The sequence below is a fragment of the Quercus robur genome, chromosome 2 (assembly GCF_932294415.1).
Source record: "Quercus robur chromosome 2, dhQueRobu3.1, whole genome shotgun sequence".
In the NCBI taxonomy this organism is placed as follows: domain Eukaryota; kingdom Viridiplantae; phylum Streptophyta; class Magnoliopsida; order Fagales; family Fagaceae; genus Quercus; species Quercus robur.
The window spans coordinates 82,060,499-82,076,830 of NC_065535.1; the positions used below are offsets into that span (position 1 = coordinate 82,060,499).

Here is a 16,332-nt window from a genome sequence, read left to right on the forward strand (position 1 = left end):
TATAAAATGAAATAGTACAGTAGATAAAGTAGGTTTTAAGGGTTTAAAATATGAAAAATTTTTATTCCAAAAAAAAGGGAACTTTTTTGCATCCCAGATAACAAAATAAAATTAGGGTTTTGCACTACATATGACAACAAAATAAAATTATGTCTGATTTCAAAAGATAATAATAATAATAGCCTATTTCGGTTTTGCACTACGTGTTAAAATGCAGCAATACATAAAATTTAAAACTATCATTCAACCTCAACATGAATGTAAAGGATGGGTCATCGTAAGGAAAGTTGCCTGTAAATTATTCGCCATGGTGCACCACAGGGGGAGGTTGATGCGAAGGAAGCAAGGGAAGCAAGGGAGAGGGAAGCTAGTGCATGCAAAGATCGTGTGCCTGACACAGCAGAGTTAGGGGTGGGGACCAGCAAAGATGTGCATAAGAGTGAGCATGAGGGGACATACGGACCATGGATAGTGTTTGCACGTAGGAAAAATGGGACAAAGAATCAAAGAAGTGGAGGGTCCCTCTCTGCGCTGGATAACGGTTAGGTGAGACAAAGCCAAAAGAAGTCTGGGAGGGAGATTAAATCAAGTCTTTTTTCGGACAAAATGGAGACTCTTGATGTACCGGCCCTAAAGACGAAAAGGAAGCTTACCCATTCAAGCCATGTGATTGAGGCCCAGATAGGAAATGCTTTTAATAGCATGGAACAGGAAGCCCATATCTAGGATCGAAATGGCCCAATTCGTAGTCCAAGGAATTCTACTGAAATGAATGTAAAGCCTTAGGCCGGGTCTATATCAATGGTAACCAATCCAAACTTGAAAGCTTCAATTAAGGGGAAAAAGGCTATTGCGAGATCTAGGGCGCTTCGTGGCCAGTCATTAGATTTTATTGAAGTAGATCAATCTACTCTGTCCCCAAAAAATCAAGTGGAAAAGCTGGTGACTCATGATGCAGTTGAATAAGCAAATGCCGATGAAGCTTCCTTTGAGCTTTAGTTCTCATCAATGTCTTGTCCTGAAATGGGCTATCAATTTAGGGGGAGTAGTAATAGAGATCTCAGCAGTGGGTTTGGCCGAGATTCGTGCAAATCCAACCAGGAAAATGGGGCAGTTCAACGAGGAGCATCAGAGAGCTTGGAAGTTTTGGGCGAAGGCAAAGATCACATGGTGGCTTGTTATGATGAGTATGCTAATGCCGGTGGAGGAGCAAAGCCTATTTTGGGAGCTTTTACCTCAGGTAGCCTTGATACCCACACTATGCGAAATGAGCCATAGGGAATACCTAGCAGAGCGAAAGATGTTGGAAAATCAAGCAATACTAACTCTAGTTCTTTGCCCAATGGTTGTGTTCAGCTTCCTTGTGTTGGTGCTAGAGATGGTGATGGGTGTACTTCAACCCAATCTGACGATGAGTCTGGAAGAAAGGCAGACGAAGGAAGTGCTTAAGCGGATCAGATGGAATTTGAGGGGGGAGGCGAAGTCCTTGCCACCCTCTGATGAATGTCTCACCCCTTACCATTATTTTTAATGAATATCATAATTTGGAATTGTAGAGGCACTCTAAAGCCTTCATTTCAGAGTCATATTAGAGAGTTGGTTCATAATCATAACCCAACAATTTTAGTTGTGATGGAAATCAGAATTGGGAGTGATAGGGCAAGGGAGATAACGGACAGGTTGCCTTTTGACGGTGCCATCCACACGGATACTATTGGCTTTACAGGAGGTCTCTGGATGCTTTGGCACTCAGATAGGGTGGAGGTAAACCCGCTTGCTACCACTGAGCAAGAAATTCATGCTGTTATCAAGGTAATAAGCTCTAACTCTGATTGGTTGTTTACTGCTGTATATGCTAGTCCTAGGAGTGCCGAAAGGCAAATTCTATGGAATAACCTTAATAAAGCAGCTGACCTGCATAGTATGCCCTGGGTTTTAGCGGGGGATTTTAACGAACCTCTTCTTGAGGATGATAAATTCGGAGGTAGGACTGTGAGTATTAACAGATCTCTTTTACTTAAAGAATGTTTAGATAAATGCAACATGATAGATATTGGGTTTTCAGGACCCCGGTTTACCTGGATGAACAAAAGGGAAGTTCAAACTCTAATTCAAGAAAGAATTGACAGATTCTACGTTAACCCGAGTTGGTGTCTTCTATACCCTAATGCTAGAGTGGTGCACCTCACTAGATGTCACTCAGATCACTGTCCTGTGTTATTAGAAGTGGTTCCTAGAGTGCACTTGGGCAGGCCAAAACCTTTCAAATTTCAAACTTGCTGGCTAACAGATCCCTCCTTCCCAAAGGTGGTCAATCAAGCGTGGGGTCAAGCTAATGGCCTTATAAATGAAATAGAAAATTTTGCCAAGGATGCTACGAATTGGAACAAGCAGCAGTTTGGAAACATATTTGCTAGGAAGAAGATTTTAATGGCTTGGCTTAATGGTATTTAGCGGGCAGTTTCTGTTAGGCCTTCCACCTTCCTCCTCAACCTTGAGAAGGAGCTTTTGAAGGAGTTTAAGACTGTGCTAAGCCAAGAGGAGGACCTCTGGGCCCTTAAATGTGGGTTAATTGGCTAATTCAAGGAGATAAAAACACGACCTTTTATCATGTCTCAACTCTAGTAAGAAGAAAAAGAAACCAGATAAGAGCAATTAAAAACTCTATGGGGGGAGTGGGTTAGTGACGAAAACGAAGTGAAGGAGTTCATTAGAAGGGGTTTTAGTGATGTTTATTCTTCTTTCCTTTGTTTGGTTCCTTGGCAGCCACCTTCAGTTTCTCAATGGCAGATTAGACTTTCGGATGAGGTTAAGGACAGCATTAGTGGGGGTGTTATGGAGGAGGAGATAAAGGCAATCCTTTGGTCCTTGAAAACCTTTAAAGCTCCGAGGCCGGATGGGCTTCATGCTGGGTTTTACTAAAGGTTCTGGCTGATTGTAGGCAAATCAGTTATTGAAGAAGTGCAGAGAGTTTTTAGGGAAAGGAAAGTTCCTACCTACTTGAACCAAACTCATATAGCTCTTATTCCAAAAATCCAAGGCCCGGAGACTTTAGGTAAATTTAGACCTATAAGTCTATGCAACACAGTTTACAAGATTGTGACAAAAACCATAGTTGCTAGATTGAGACCCCATTTGGACAAGCTTATTTCCCCCTGCAGACAGCCTTTGTTCCAGGTAGAAAGGGCATTGATAATGCAATCATTATTCAAGAGATTATTCACACTTTGAGTAAAAAGAGAGGTAAAGTGGGATATATGGCAATAAAGATTGACTTGGAGAAGGCTTATGACAAACTTGAGTGGAGTTTCATAAGGGATATGTTGATTAGATTTAATTTCCCTTCAGACATCATTGATATTATAATGAGTTATGTTTCTACAGTTTCCACTTCAATTTTATTCAATGGAGAAGCCTTAGACCTAATATACCCTTCGAGAGGGATAAGACAAGGTGACTCGCTGTCCCTGTATCTGTTTATCTTATGTATGGAGCTTCTTGGGCAGCTCATTCAATAAAAATACAGATTGAAGCTGTGGCAGCCAATTAAGGCTTCTCGGAGTGGACCGGCTTTTTCTCATCTGTTTTTGCATATGACTTGGTGTTTTTTGCTAGGGCAGATAATATAAATTGTGGTGCTATTAGGGATGTTATTGATGAATTTTGTAGTGTTTCGGGGCAATCTATAAGTGAGTCTAAGTCAAAAGTGTACTTCTCTCCTAATGTGGATAGGGATACCCGAGAGTCGCTTTGTGACATCCTACGCTTCAATTCCACTCCTAACCTTGGTAAGTACTTGGGGTTCCCTATTAAACACTCAAGAACCTCTGCACAGGACTTTAATTTCATTTTGGATAAAGTTAAGCAAAAGTTAGCGGGGTGGAAGGCTAACATGCTGTCCCTAGCTGGTTGCTCGGTTCTTATTCAAGCTTCTTCAGCCACTATACCTTCTTATGTCATGCAAGGTGTGTATCTTCCTCAAAAAATTCTGGATGGTATTGTTCGGGTCAATCAGAATTTTTTATGGGGATCCTCTGATGCAGCTAAGAAAATCCACTGGGTTGGATGGCACAAGGTGGCCAAACCGAAGGAGGAAGGAGGTTTAGGGTTTCTTGGAAAAAATGTTGCTTTGCTTGCTAAACTCAATTGGAGATTTCACATGGAGAGGGGCAAACCATGGGCTGAAGTGCTTAAAATGAAGTATTGCAACCAAAGGAGAGTAAACACCGTCAGTGCTAATAGACTGCCATGTTCACAAACTTAGAAAGCAATGAAAAAAGGTATGGAGGTTTTTTACTAAAGGTAGTAGATGGGCAATAGGAAGAGATAGCACACTGAACTTTTGGCAAAGTTACTGGACAGAGAAGGGCCCTCTTCGGCACCTCATTCAGGTATTAGAAGTTAAGGATATTATAAAGGACACAGGGTGGGATTGGGATCAAATCCCTTTTGACCTCCCATCAGGCACCAAGATGATGATCCAAGTCACGCCATTATCCTTGACAAGTAGAGGTGGGGACAAGCTTACATGGGCAGGGAATCCTAGAGGCATTTTTGACCTTAAAAGTGCTTACAGCCTTGCCATTGAGGTTGTACCAGTACCTCCTTTTTCTGCTAGTTGGATTTGGAAAGCTAAAACTTTGCCTCGTATTAAGATTTTTCTTTGGATGTGCTCACACGATAGTATTGGAGTGAAAAGTTGCTTGGTGTGAAGGGGAGTGGTAAATGATGAGATGTGTCCTGTTTGTCAATGGGAACCAGAGTCAATACTTCATGCACTCAGAGATTGCTCCTCTGTCAAATTTGTTTGGCGCTACCTGGGAATTCAAGCTACAAACTGCGAATTTTGGAATGCAAACCTGCAGGAGTGGTTGAATGCAAATGGAAGGATGTTTGAGAGTCTCATTGTTGGAAAGCCTCCTTGGAGTACGATCTTTCCTTTTGTGGTTTGGAATGTTTGGAAAAGTAGAAACAACTTTGTGTTTAAAAGGAAGACCCAAAACCCAAGGCAGGCTGCTTAGATAATTAGGCAAATTGAAGAATTTTTGTATTGTGTATACTCTCCTAGAAGTCCAATTCGTAAAGTCATCAAGAGAATCCGTTGGGAAAGACCACCTGAGGGATGGGCAAAGTTGAACACTAATGGAGCTCTCTGTACTCATTCGGGTTCAGTTGGGTGTGGAGGAGTTGTTAGAGATGACAGGGGTGAATGGATGGCTGGATTCTCCAGGCGTATTGGTGCAACAAACAGCTTTATGGCTAAGTTTTGGGGGTTAAGAGATGGCTTAATTCTCTGCTGCAACTTACATATACCTTCTTTGATTGTAGAGCTTGACGCTAAAGCAATTGTGGATGCTTTGCTTAATTTAAATTATGAGAACAATGTCATATCTCCTATATTGGACGACTGTAGGCAGTTGGTGACTCAATTCCACCGGATTCAGTTTAAGCATTGCTATCGCGAAGCTAACCAGTGTGCGGATGTGCTTGCTAGGAGGGGCGCTGAGCAAGATATTGATTTTCTTTCTTTTCTTAGTCCGCCTGAGGACATTCTAAATGTGTTTATGGATGATTTTTCTGGCATGCACTTTAATAGGCAGTGCCTTGATCTTGTTGTAATGTTTTAGTTTTCGTAATGAATCGTCTGTTTACCAAAAAAAAAAAAGAAGAATGTAAATTTAATTATTAGACTTTTTATTTGAACAAGTAACGCTATACATATTAGATTTGTGACGAATCAAATATTCTACTAGTATTTTCCCTAAAAGCTATTTAATCACATGATCAATACTTTTGAAATGTCCTTTCTACCATGTATACATTATATGATTAAATTCAGTGATTTTTAATGGTAATACTAATATAAGATTTAATTTCTTACAGATCTAATTTGCAGAATTGTTCAAATAAAAAATCCAATGATCAAGTAGACAATCATGTGAAAGTCCTAATGTGAAGTGATGAGCCAAATTTCCAATAATGTTTTCAATTCTTTAGTTAATGGTGACTAAGGATCTTTGAGTATTTTCTGTGGCCTGGGCATGATTAATATGCTCATGATTTGATTATATTAGATTATTTAGGTGTGTGTTGAATCTCACACATTATGTTTATTAGGTAAATTTTAGGTTTATAAGTGATTGTGAGAAGCTCCAATTATAACATGACTTTGTCCTTTTGGGATATAAGCACATATGTGGCTAGCACTTTCCTTTAGTAATTACAAACAGTATCGGACTAAACCTAGTAGCACCATGTGGCTTGACACAGGATGTGAGTTCTAATTCATCTCTTTCCAACCTAAAACTACTTATTCACTAGATTAAATTATAAGAATTAATTGCATGTCAGATGGAGTTTATTTCCAAAACAAGAGGAAAATTTCTCCAAAACAATGGAGTCATTACATGGCGATTCGAATGACCATCCAAGTGTACATGTGGCTTGACACACAATATGGGTTTTGACTTTTGATTCTTCTCTTTACAACCTAAAACAACTTATCCACTAGATTAGATTATAAGAATGAAATGCGTGTTGGCTATCAATACACAGATAAAAAGGGAAACAAACGAAGGATAGTGTTTATTTCCAAAACAAAATGAGCCATATGATTTAATACAACTAGATGGATTTATTAATCACCACATAATGATGGGTTGGATGGAGAATAAACCTTGTTCATATCAAAATTATACAAAAGACAAAAAAAAAAAAAAAAAAGCAAAGAAAGATAAAATATAAAGAAGACAAACATGAAAGCTTGCTTTACAACGTATCTATGTGAGCACACACAAGGAACTTAAGCAATAACTTAGATATCAGATACCCCTATTTCTGTTTCCAAGAAGTGCCAATTTGATTTTGTTAACCTTGGCCACCACGTCTTTGATGTCAAGTCTTTGATCTGGTAATTCTTCAGAGCACCTCAAGCCTAATTCAAAGATAGATGACAGAATAGTTTGCATGAAAGTTACATCCCTTCCATCTTCTATCCTAAGTAAACCATCATCCACGACTTCCATTTTGTAAGATAGTGATAAAATCCATTGCCTCATAGCAAGTTCTCCAACAAACATATCATCGGTGGGCTTTTTTCTCGTGATCATCTCCAATAATATTATCCCATAGCTATAAATGTCACTTTTGGTGGACACTCTCCCTTCAAAACCATACTCTGTCATGCTCACATTTGTCAAGAAGTTTTAAGTTAGTGATCCACATGCTTGAAAAAAAAAAACACTTTACAATTATGTCCTTTTAATACACCAATATTACACACACTTATACATATATATTTTTTTTAAATGTGTTTAACGTATCCATATATACTAGATTACTTCTTCTTTTTTTTCCCCTATTTTTATAGTTCATTATTATTATTGGGGGTCCTATTATGCCCTAATGGTTTATCCTTGTTATTTGTATTTTGGAGTAATAATCAGGCTTACTTTGTGTCTCCATTTAAGTTAGACATTGAATGATTTATATTAACTTGGAGGCTTGTCACCGTAGTTGAAGGTTTTTTTAATCAATTTTAGGACAAGTGAGTGACTGTTTGGTAAAGTGGTCTCAAACCACACATTTTCAAAATACAATTAATTTTTTTTTTTAAACTTCCATTTTCTCAATGTAAAGCATTTTCAAATAAACAGATTTGAAAAGAAAGAAAAAATTAAAAAAATAAACTATACCAAAAGTGCATTAGTATATAGCCAACAGCTATAAAATGAGCTATAAGTGGGCTTAAGGCAAGCCGAACAAGTATTATGATTGTATTAACTAGTCCAATACTGAAACTCACACTATCTTGATCCTATTTAATTAATTCGTATTTCACTAGTCAGCATGGGTCATAAAACAAATAATTTGAGTATAGTGTATATTCCTGTGAATTTAATGCAACTACAAATTTGAGCTAGTGAAAACTAGCAACATAACACATTGTTTTTCCTGCAAATAGTCATTGTTAAGCTTATTCATGAAATTAGCCTAGTAATAAAATAAGTAGAGGTGAATTAGTATACCTGGTGCGATGTAGCCAATAGTACCAAGGGTTTTTGTTTGTGTTACATCTTTATTTTCAACTAAAATCTTTGCAATGCCAAAGTCACCCACATGTGCAACCATGTCTTCATCCAGGAGGATATTATTTGGCTTCAAATCACAATGAACCACAGGTTCTGATTGACCATTATGGAGATAATCCAATGCTAATGCAACATCAACCATAATGCTTACTCTTTGAACAAGATTCAAGCAATAGTTGTGAGAGTATAACCACTTTTCAAGGCAACCATTTGACATGTATTGCAGCACCAAAGCTCTAAACTTCGTGTTAGAGCATGTACTTATAACTTTAACTAGATTCCTATGTCGGATTGCCCTTAACACCATGCATTCAACATCAAAACTTTTGAAAGCACCCTCTAATTGCAGATTTAAAACTTTGACAGCAACAATAGTCCCATCAGACAGTGTCCCTTTGTACACAGAACCAAAACCTCCAGTTCCAAGCAAGTTGCTTTCACAGAAGTTGTTTGTCCCACAACAAAGCTCATGATATGATATCATTCTATAATCCACAGAAGGCAAAGTGATAGGTAAACCTAGAATATGTATGTTACATCTTGGATGTCTTCTCAGCATAATGACAAGTGATGCAAAGATTATAAATGATGCAATGACAGGTACAATATATTTGAGCAAAAGTTGCTTCACCTTTAATCCTTGAGAACTCGAACTTGTGCAAGGTGGAACTCCAAAAATTGGATTCCCACAAAGTGCTTCGTTACCTAAAAATGACTTTCTTGTGAAGTTTGCAAAAGGTCCACTAGATGGAATTTCTCCTGATAAGTCATTGAAGGACAAATTCAAATGGTTGAGATATGGAAGTGCGTCAAGAGACTTGGGAATTGCACCAGAGAGATTATTGTATGAGAGATCTAGTTTTTCCAATCCTTTCAATTGTCCAAAAGATTGTGGAATGTCTCCTTGGAATGAGTTCATTGACAAATTTAGATAATTAAGGCTTTCAAAAGTACCAATGACACTCGGAATGTTTCCAGTAATTTGGTTATGAGACAAGTCCATGTCTACAATAACAACCAATTTTGTCATGTTTGGAGACAATGATCCAACAAGGGAATTTGAGGATAAATCCAAGAATATTAGGTTTTTAAGACTCCACAAATTCGATGGGATAGATGATGTTAACCGGTTATGACTCAAGTATAATTTTAGCAAAGGATTGAGGTTTCCAATGCAATTTGGGATGGATCCAAAGAGGCTATTATTTGAGAGAATCAATTCTCCCAAATTCTGTAATTTACAAAGTTGTTTTGGAATGAATCCTTCAATCTTGTTGTCGCCAAGACGCAATCTTTGCAAGCTCTCCAATCCCCCAATTGATGACGGTATTTTTCCTGTCAAACTATTACGCGTCAATTCAATTGAGATCAAGTTTTCCAAGGAACCCATTCCCATTGGAATTTGACCCTTTATTTGGCATCCACCTGCCAAAAAGGATTTAAGTGAAACTGAAAGGTTTCCAATGGCATCCGGGATTGTAATATTCAAGGGATTGAGGGTTATGGATATCGTCTCCAAAAATCTGCAACTAGCTAAAGATGTAAGGAAACTATGCTCTTGATCGCCAGGCTCCCCAGTTAGCTGATTATCAGCTAGACTAAGTATTTTGAAAAATTTCAAGTTTCCAAGACTTCTGGGTATTGGCCCAGAGAGTAAATTTGAAACAAAATCTACTTTGATGAGGTTGGAACAGTTTGAAAGATATGATGGGATATGACCACTGAATTTGTTGGAACCAAGACTCAGAGTTTCAAGATTGGGGCAAGAGATCGTAGTATCTAATGGAAGATCTCCAGACAAAGAATTTTGCCCCAACTCGAGCAAATTTAGAGAGGTAATGTTGAAAATATTTTGGGGTATTGTTCCGGTGAGATCATTACCGCCAAGTTCCAAAATATTCAGATTTGGGAAACGCCATGCCCATAAGCCACTTGGAATGCTACCTTTAATTTTGTTGCCGCTCATGGAAAACACTTGCAACGTGGACAGGTTGCTTATGGTTGGAGGTATATTTCCAGTGAGGTTGTTCGCTGCAAGATCAAGAATTGCAAGCTTTCCTGAACTCCCAAAACCTTTTGGAATACTTCCATCGAACTTATTGTCTGTCAGAGATAAGATTAAAAGCTCTCTACAGTGATTAAACTGTGAGGGAAGCTTACCGCTGAATTCGTTATAGGAAAAATACAGTCCTTGAAGATTAGGACAATGCTTGCAAAGATTCATCGGAAGAGTTCCTGAGATGTGATTTATTGAAATAGCAATATCCGTAATAGAAGACAAGTTAAAGATGTCAAGAGGGAATGTACCAGTGAGGTTATTAGTTTGCAAATCCAGTATCTTTAATGACGACATATTGCCGAGGGACCATGGAATTGCACCCAGAAGACTGTTAGAACCAAGGCGTAATTCACGAAGCATAGGTAACATGCCCAACTCCTTAGGTATGCCACCACTCAACTTGTTGCTACGAAGGGATAAATATTCAAGCTTCTGGCAATTATGTATGGTTGGAGGGATACTACCTTCCAATAGGTTGAATGACAAGTTAAGTACCCTCAAGCGGTGTAGACGACTTATCTCATGAGGCAGAAAACCATAGAAGCTGTTGTTAGAAAGATGGAGTGAGACTAGGAAGGAGAGGTTGGCAATATGAGGGGAAATGGTGCCGTGGAGACCCACGTTGGAAAGGTTCAAGGCCGTGAGTCTTTGTCTGCGTCGACTGCAAGAGACCCCAAACCACTCACAGAAGTTTGTTGTTGTTGACCAGTTACCAGCAGCAGTGAAGGCAGTATCGTTTGGAGCAAAAGTGATTTTAGATTTGATGGCAATAAGAGCTGATTGATCAGTAAAGTTGTTGGAAGATTGGGACATGTGAGGTATGCATGGCTGCACTAAGAGAAAAGCCAAGAGCAGAAGCAAGAGAGTGGATGGCATCTCTATTAGCATCATGACTTGACTAGTGTGCAAGGGAGACACAGAGAAGAAGGCTTGAGTGTGCAAGAAAGACAGCTTGAGTTTAATTTATAGGCAACGATTCGATTCCTGTTGGTGGGTGGTGTTCATATCGTGTGGTAGGGGAATTCAATCATATGTGTGAACATAATATAATTTTATTGCCTTAAAAGTCTTGGCCAACCTCAACTTTATGGACAAATTATGGATAATTGGTGTTACATGCACATGGTATGCTAAATAACCTATAGAACTGATTGGCAATCTCACATGGAAGTCTATACTCTATAGTTGCCAATGACTCAAAATTCCACTCCCGTCCCGTCATGTTTGAAAAAAAAAAAAAAAAGAAAAAAAAAAGGGGGGGGGGGGGGGGATTGCACAAGAGACTTTCAGCATGGGGAAAAAAATGACCCAAGTAATATAATTTTATTGCCTTTATGAGATCCTGCATGTCCCAAAATTGTAGACGTAGAAAACTGGAGAGGGATATCCTCTCATCACGAAAACATCTATGGATGACAGCGTGACTCATGTTTTCAGTTTATTTATAAGAACACAGTGTTACATAAACAATGCCTATAAAAAATTATTATGGTTATAACTTGTAAGCTTTTTCTCGTCGAAGTTGGGCCATCTCACTTGAAATTATATAGGATTTTCGAGACGGACCCAGGTGGGGCCCAAGGGGGCTGGCCCCGTAGGTCCATTTTTTTTTTTTTTAAGTTATTATATGTTTAATTTTTGTAGTTGGGTCCTCCATTTCAAAATCTCAAGTCCCCTTTTCCTTAATAAGCCTAACTAGTCTCATCTCATTCTAAAAAAAAAAATAGTCTCATCTAAATAGCAACTATCTAATCCAAAAACTTAATAAAAACAATAAAAACATTTACAATTGTGATTGTATTTTAGCAACAAAAAAAAAAACAAAAACTATTTTACCACTAAAGAACCAAAAAAATCATGTGTTATTATAGAAGTTAAAACTAAATTTGTTTCAACTACAGTAGACTAGTATAAATACCAGTTAACTGTAGCAAATTGTTAAAAATAAAATACAATATTTTATTAAGATTATATTTCTTCCTTCAATTAAAAAACTCAAATTCTCTCTTCCTTTATTATTTTAATGAGTTTTTTATATTATTTTAGATGAAGTGATAAAAAAAAATAAAAAAAAAACATTTGATATTGGATGTATTGTAAAGCGAGATGGTAAAATAGATAAAGTAGTTTTTTGAGGTGCTAAAAGTTAAAATTTTTAGCACCACCATTGTGAATGGTCTAATTTCAATATAAAAAAAAATCCTAGCGAGCCTAGTGTTAAAAAGAAACATTATTTTGTTCTTGTTTTTGTCTTTGTTGGTAAATGATTACATCTTAATGTATTTAGAAACAACAATTTCAAGTATTTATATTTTTTTAATACTATATAGATGCTTATTTAGAGTTTTTTTTCCCCCTTTATACTTCGGCCCCCACTAGTTTAGTATACTGGGTCCATCCCTCATTTTTTGTTTTTCTACTTTTAATAGGTAAATTTACAAATGGTGTCCTTTAAATTTGAACTATAGAAAGGGGCGGCCCAACATAATTTGAGGCCTAATGCGAAAAATTTATGTGTGACCTTTAATATGTAAATATTAATTAAGCAAAATTATTTAATACTAATCAAATCAAGGTTAATTTGATCACCGTAAAAAAAGGTTAATTTGATACATTAAATACATAATAATTTGATGAATAATATCAACTAAATTAATGTTAATTTCATATAGAGAATTAAATATCATAGTTGAACCATAACTTTAATAAAAAGAAATAAAAATATATTATGATTAAAAAAGAAACTTTATTTTGGATATATGAAAATTCATGGTTAAGTAAAGTTGTAATCTAATTTTTAATTTTCTATCTTGTTTTTAAGAGAAATAGATAGATATTATTTGGTGTGTGCCTCTGTGGGAGATAGGTTTATAAAAATTAAAGTATCAAACTGTTAGGGGTGATTAATTTATAATTGATGATTTAACACATTTTCAACATTGTTTTGCTACATTTTAGGGTTTTAATTGAATTAGGTTTCTATTGGTCTCATACTTTGGGAGTCTTGATAGAAATGAAAAGGAAAAACCCTACAAAATATTCACAATATGATATGACAATGACTCTCATTGATGAATTTTATCAATCTAATTAATAAATGTTTAAATTACTTTTTTGGTAAATTATATGTTTGGTCTCTAACCCTTACGTTGTATTTCAATTTTGTCCTTAACATTTTAATAGTATGTCAAAATGGTCTCTACCGTTAAGTGATAAATGAACAATGCTAACATAGCTAACGGCCAAAATTAAAAAATAATTTTTATGCCACTATCATTTTTCCACGTGGACTAGATTAAACTAAATAAAAAACAACTTTCACATGGCATGAATCTGGACTCCGACACCCTTGACAATGCAATCATTTAGTTTTTGTTCTTTTCTCTTTTTCTCTTCGTCCTCATCAAATTGATTAATTACAAGAACAATGTTGTAAATTTTATGCAAATGCAAACCAATGAACCAAACCCAGATCTTGCTATCGAGATGGATCTCAAGAGAGGAGTTCTCTATTTTTTTCCATTGGATCTCATCTATGTTCTCAGCTGCAAAAAAATCATTCATATGCACAATCATTTTTGAAAAGCTGTTTTCGTCACTAGTAGATCAACGTCAAGTCGGGTTTTTGCCGCCAGTCTTCACCATCGGGTTGTCATTGCCGTGAGAGCTAAATCAACAGCCTCTTCTATTATTAGGGATTTTATTCCAATTTGAGCCTCATCGTGAGTTGGACATTTTTATTTTTTTATTTTGAAAGAAAAAGTTTAGGTAATGTTGACATGGCAGGTGGTAGTCTTTTGTGATATTAAACAAATATTTTATTTTAGCTGTTAGCTACGTCAGTATTTTTCATCAATCACTTAACAGTAGAGACCATTTTTACATAATACCAAAAGATTAGATACAAAATTGACACATTTGAAAGGTCAGGAATCAAATTGAAAAATAGTGTAAAGATTAGGGACCAAATATGTAGTTTACCCTTACTTTTTTATGATTGGTAACATGCTAATTTGTAAGCCTAATTAAAATTTGTGATTTCATTAGTATCATTGATAAATAAATAAATAAGTGTACAATCATTAATATATATATATATATATATATACACATATATAATTTCATAAGATTTTGGGCCTTTAATAATCAAGGAGGGGAAAAACTTTTTCCTTAGAGGATTTTTTTTTTTTTGGGTAGTGGGGCCTTAAGCCTAGGCCTTGGGCTGGCCCTGACTATAGTACTCATTGAGCTGGCCTTGAGCCTAGGACATGAGTAGATTTCCAAGTGAGATTGCCAATGAGTACTATAGTCAGGGCCAGCTCAAGGCCTAGGTTTAAGGCCCCACTACCAAAAAAGAAAAAAAAAAATCCTCTAAGGAAAAAGGGCCCCTCCTTGATTATTAAAGACACAAAATCTTATATATATATATATATATATATATATGGCAATCTCACTTGGAAATCTACTCATGTCCTAAAATTCCACCCCGTCAATACTTTCACCCCGTCAATACTCATGTCCTAGGCTCAAGCTCAACTCAATGAGTACTATATTCAGGGCTAGCTCAAGGCCTAGGCTTAAGGCCCCACTACCAAAAAAAAAAAAAAAAAAAAAAAATCCTCCTAAAGGCCCAAAATCTTATGAAATTATATATATAACGCCCCACCATAGTACTCATTGGCAATCTCACTATTCATGTCCTAAAATTCCACCCTTGTCAATACTCATGTCCTAAAATTTTGCCCCCATCAATACTTCCACCCCTATCGATACTCGTGTCCTAAAATTCCACCCCCGTCAATACTCATGTCCCCAAATTCCACTCCCGTCAACACATAAAGGAAAAAAAAAAAAAACTATGTAACTAATTGGCAATCTCACTCTATAGTTGCCAATGTCCCTAAAATTCCACTCCTGTCAACCATATGTGTGAACATAATATAATTTTATTGCCTTAAAAGTCTTGGGCCCTTTTTCCTTAGAGGAATTTTTTTTTTTTTTGGTAGTGGGGCCTTAAGCCTAGGCCTTGAGCTGGCCCTGACTATAGTACTCATTGGCAATCTCACTACTCATGTCCTAAAATTCCACCCCTGTCAATACTCATGTCCTAAAATTTTGCCCCCATCAATACTTCCACCCCTATCGATACTCATGTCCCCAAATTCCACTCCCGTCAACACATAAAGAAAAAAAAAAAAAAAAAAAACTATGTAACTAATTGGCAATCTCACTCTATAGTTGCCAATGTCCCTAAAATTCCACTCCTGTCAATCATATGTGTGAACATAATATAATTTTACTGCCTTAAAAGTCTTGGCCAACCTCGAATTTATGGACAAACTAGTCGCAGATCCGCATGATACGCGGAAAAATTTGATATAAATATGTTTTATCAGATAATTACAGAATTAATATATTAGATTGTATATTTTTAAAAGTCAATATGTGTTATTTGAAATTATGTTTTATATTAGAAGTTTTTCTGTGGTGTAACAACTAACAAATTAAATATATTTTGTAGTTGGGTACTATATATAGTGAGATATGTATGAAAACACAATGCAATAATTTTTTTATTAAAAATAAATTTACAGTGTGAGAACTATTAGACCAAGTTCTAACCATATATACTTTGTTTATTACTATATAGATGTATGCGATTCAACACTTATAGGTATATTTTTCTCCAAAACATAGATTCACGTCTCTTTCTTCCATACAATGGAAACTAAGTGAAAAAGTATATAAAGATAACTACGCAATAGATCATGTTCAATCAATCATATATCATAAAGTGGAAATATAAAATAAAATAAAATGCAAAGAGCAAACTTTATTTCATCATATGAATATATGAACAAATTCCGCAATATATAAATCTTCAAATTCATAAACCACATGATTACTTAGATTTTATAGTAAAATAAGACCAATCCATCCATCATGACATTGCAGTATAGTCTAGATATAATTATATAAAAATCACATTTTGTTGATCATGTTTCATAAACCAAAAGTGCCATCTATACATCTAATAAAAATCTTTAAAGAGTAACACATGAGAATTCTTAATTTGAATAGCCAATAATAAATAAATAAATAAATATATATATATATATATATATAGAGAGAGAGAGAGAGAGAGAGAGAGAGATGTCGATGGTGGTGGAGGGGGGATGGTGG

At 36.2% G+C, this 16,332-nt stretch overlaps 2 protein-coding genes across 2 annotated transcripts; one reads left to right on the forward strand and one right to left on the reverse strand.

The window, feature by feature from the left end:
- Positions 1 to 1,632: 1,632 nt before the first annotated feature.
- On the forward strand, positions 1,633 to 5,627 carry LOC126704213 (uncharacterized). The gene is made up of 7 exons (XM_050403234.1): positions 1,633 to 1,992; positions 2,767 to 2,853; positions 3,162 to 3,469; positions 3,616 to 4,219; positions 4,392 to 4,647; positions 4,762 to 4,891; positions 5,069 to 5,627. Exons 1-7 carry the CDS (start codon positions 1,633 to 1,635, stop codon positions 5,625 to 5,627), a joined length of 2,304 nt encoding a protein of 767 aa, XP_050259191.1.
- A 935-nt stretch (positions 5,628 to 6,562) lies between these two features.
- On the reverse strand, positions 6,563 to 11,099 carry LOC126715336 (probable LRR receptor-like serine/threonine-protein kinase At3g47570). The gene is made up of 2 exons (XM_050415900.1): positions 8,028 to 11,099; positions 6,563 to 7,177 (listed from the first exon to the last, which is right to left on the reverse strand). The coding sequence occupies exons 1-2, from the start codon at positions 11,038 to 11,040 to the stop codon at positions 6,822 to 6,824; spliced, it is 3,369 nt and encodes a 1,122-aa protein (XP_050271857.1). The 5' UTR covers positions 11,041 to 11,099; the 3' UTR covers positions 6,563 to 6,821.
- Positions 11,100 to 16,332: the final 5,233 nt, after the last annotated feature.

Bases quoted from the DNA above. Each gene is read 5' to 3' on its own strand.
- LOC126704213 (XM_050403234.1), top strand. From the start codon at position 1,633: ATGGAAATCAGAATTGGGAGTGATAGGGCAAGGGAGATAACGGACAGG. The intron at 3,470-3,615 runs GTATCTGTTTAT...GTTTTTTGCTAG, and splicing joins CAAGGTGACTCGCTGTCCCT to GGCAGATAATATAAATTGTG. The intron at 4,892-5,068 runs GTTTGAGAGTCT...ATACTCTCCTAG, and splicing joins TTGAATGCAAATGGAAGGAT to AAGTCCAATTCGTAAAGTCA.
- LOC126715336 (XM_050415900.1), bottom strand. From the start codon at position 11,040: ATGATGCTAATAGAGATGCCATCCACTCTCTTGCTTCTGCTCTTGGCT. The intron at 7,178-8,027 runs GTATACTAATTC...TGAGCATGACAG, and splicing joins TATTGGCTACATCGCACCAG to AGTATGGTTTTGAAGGGAGA.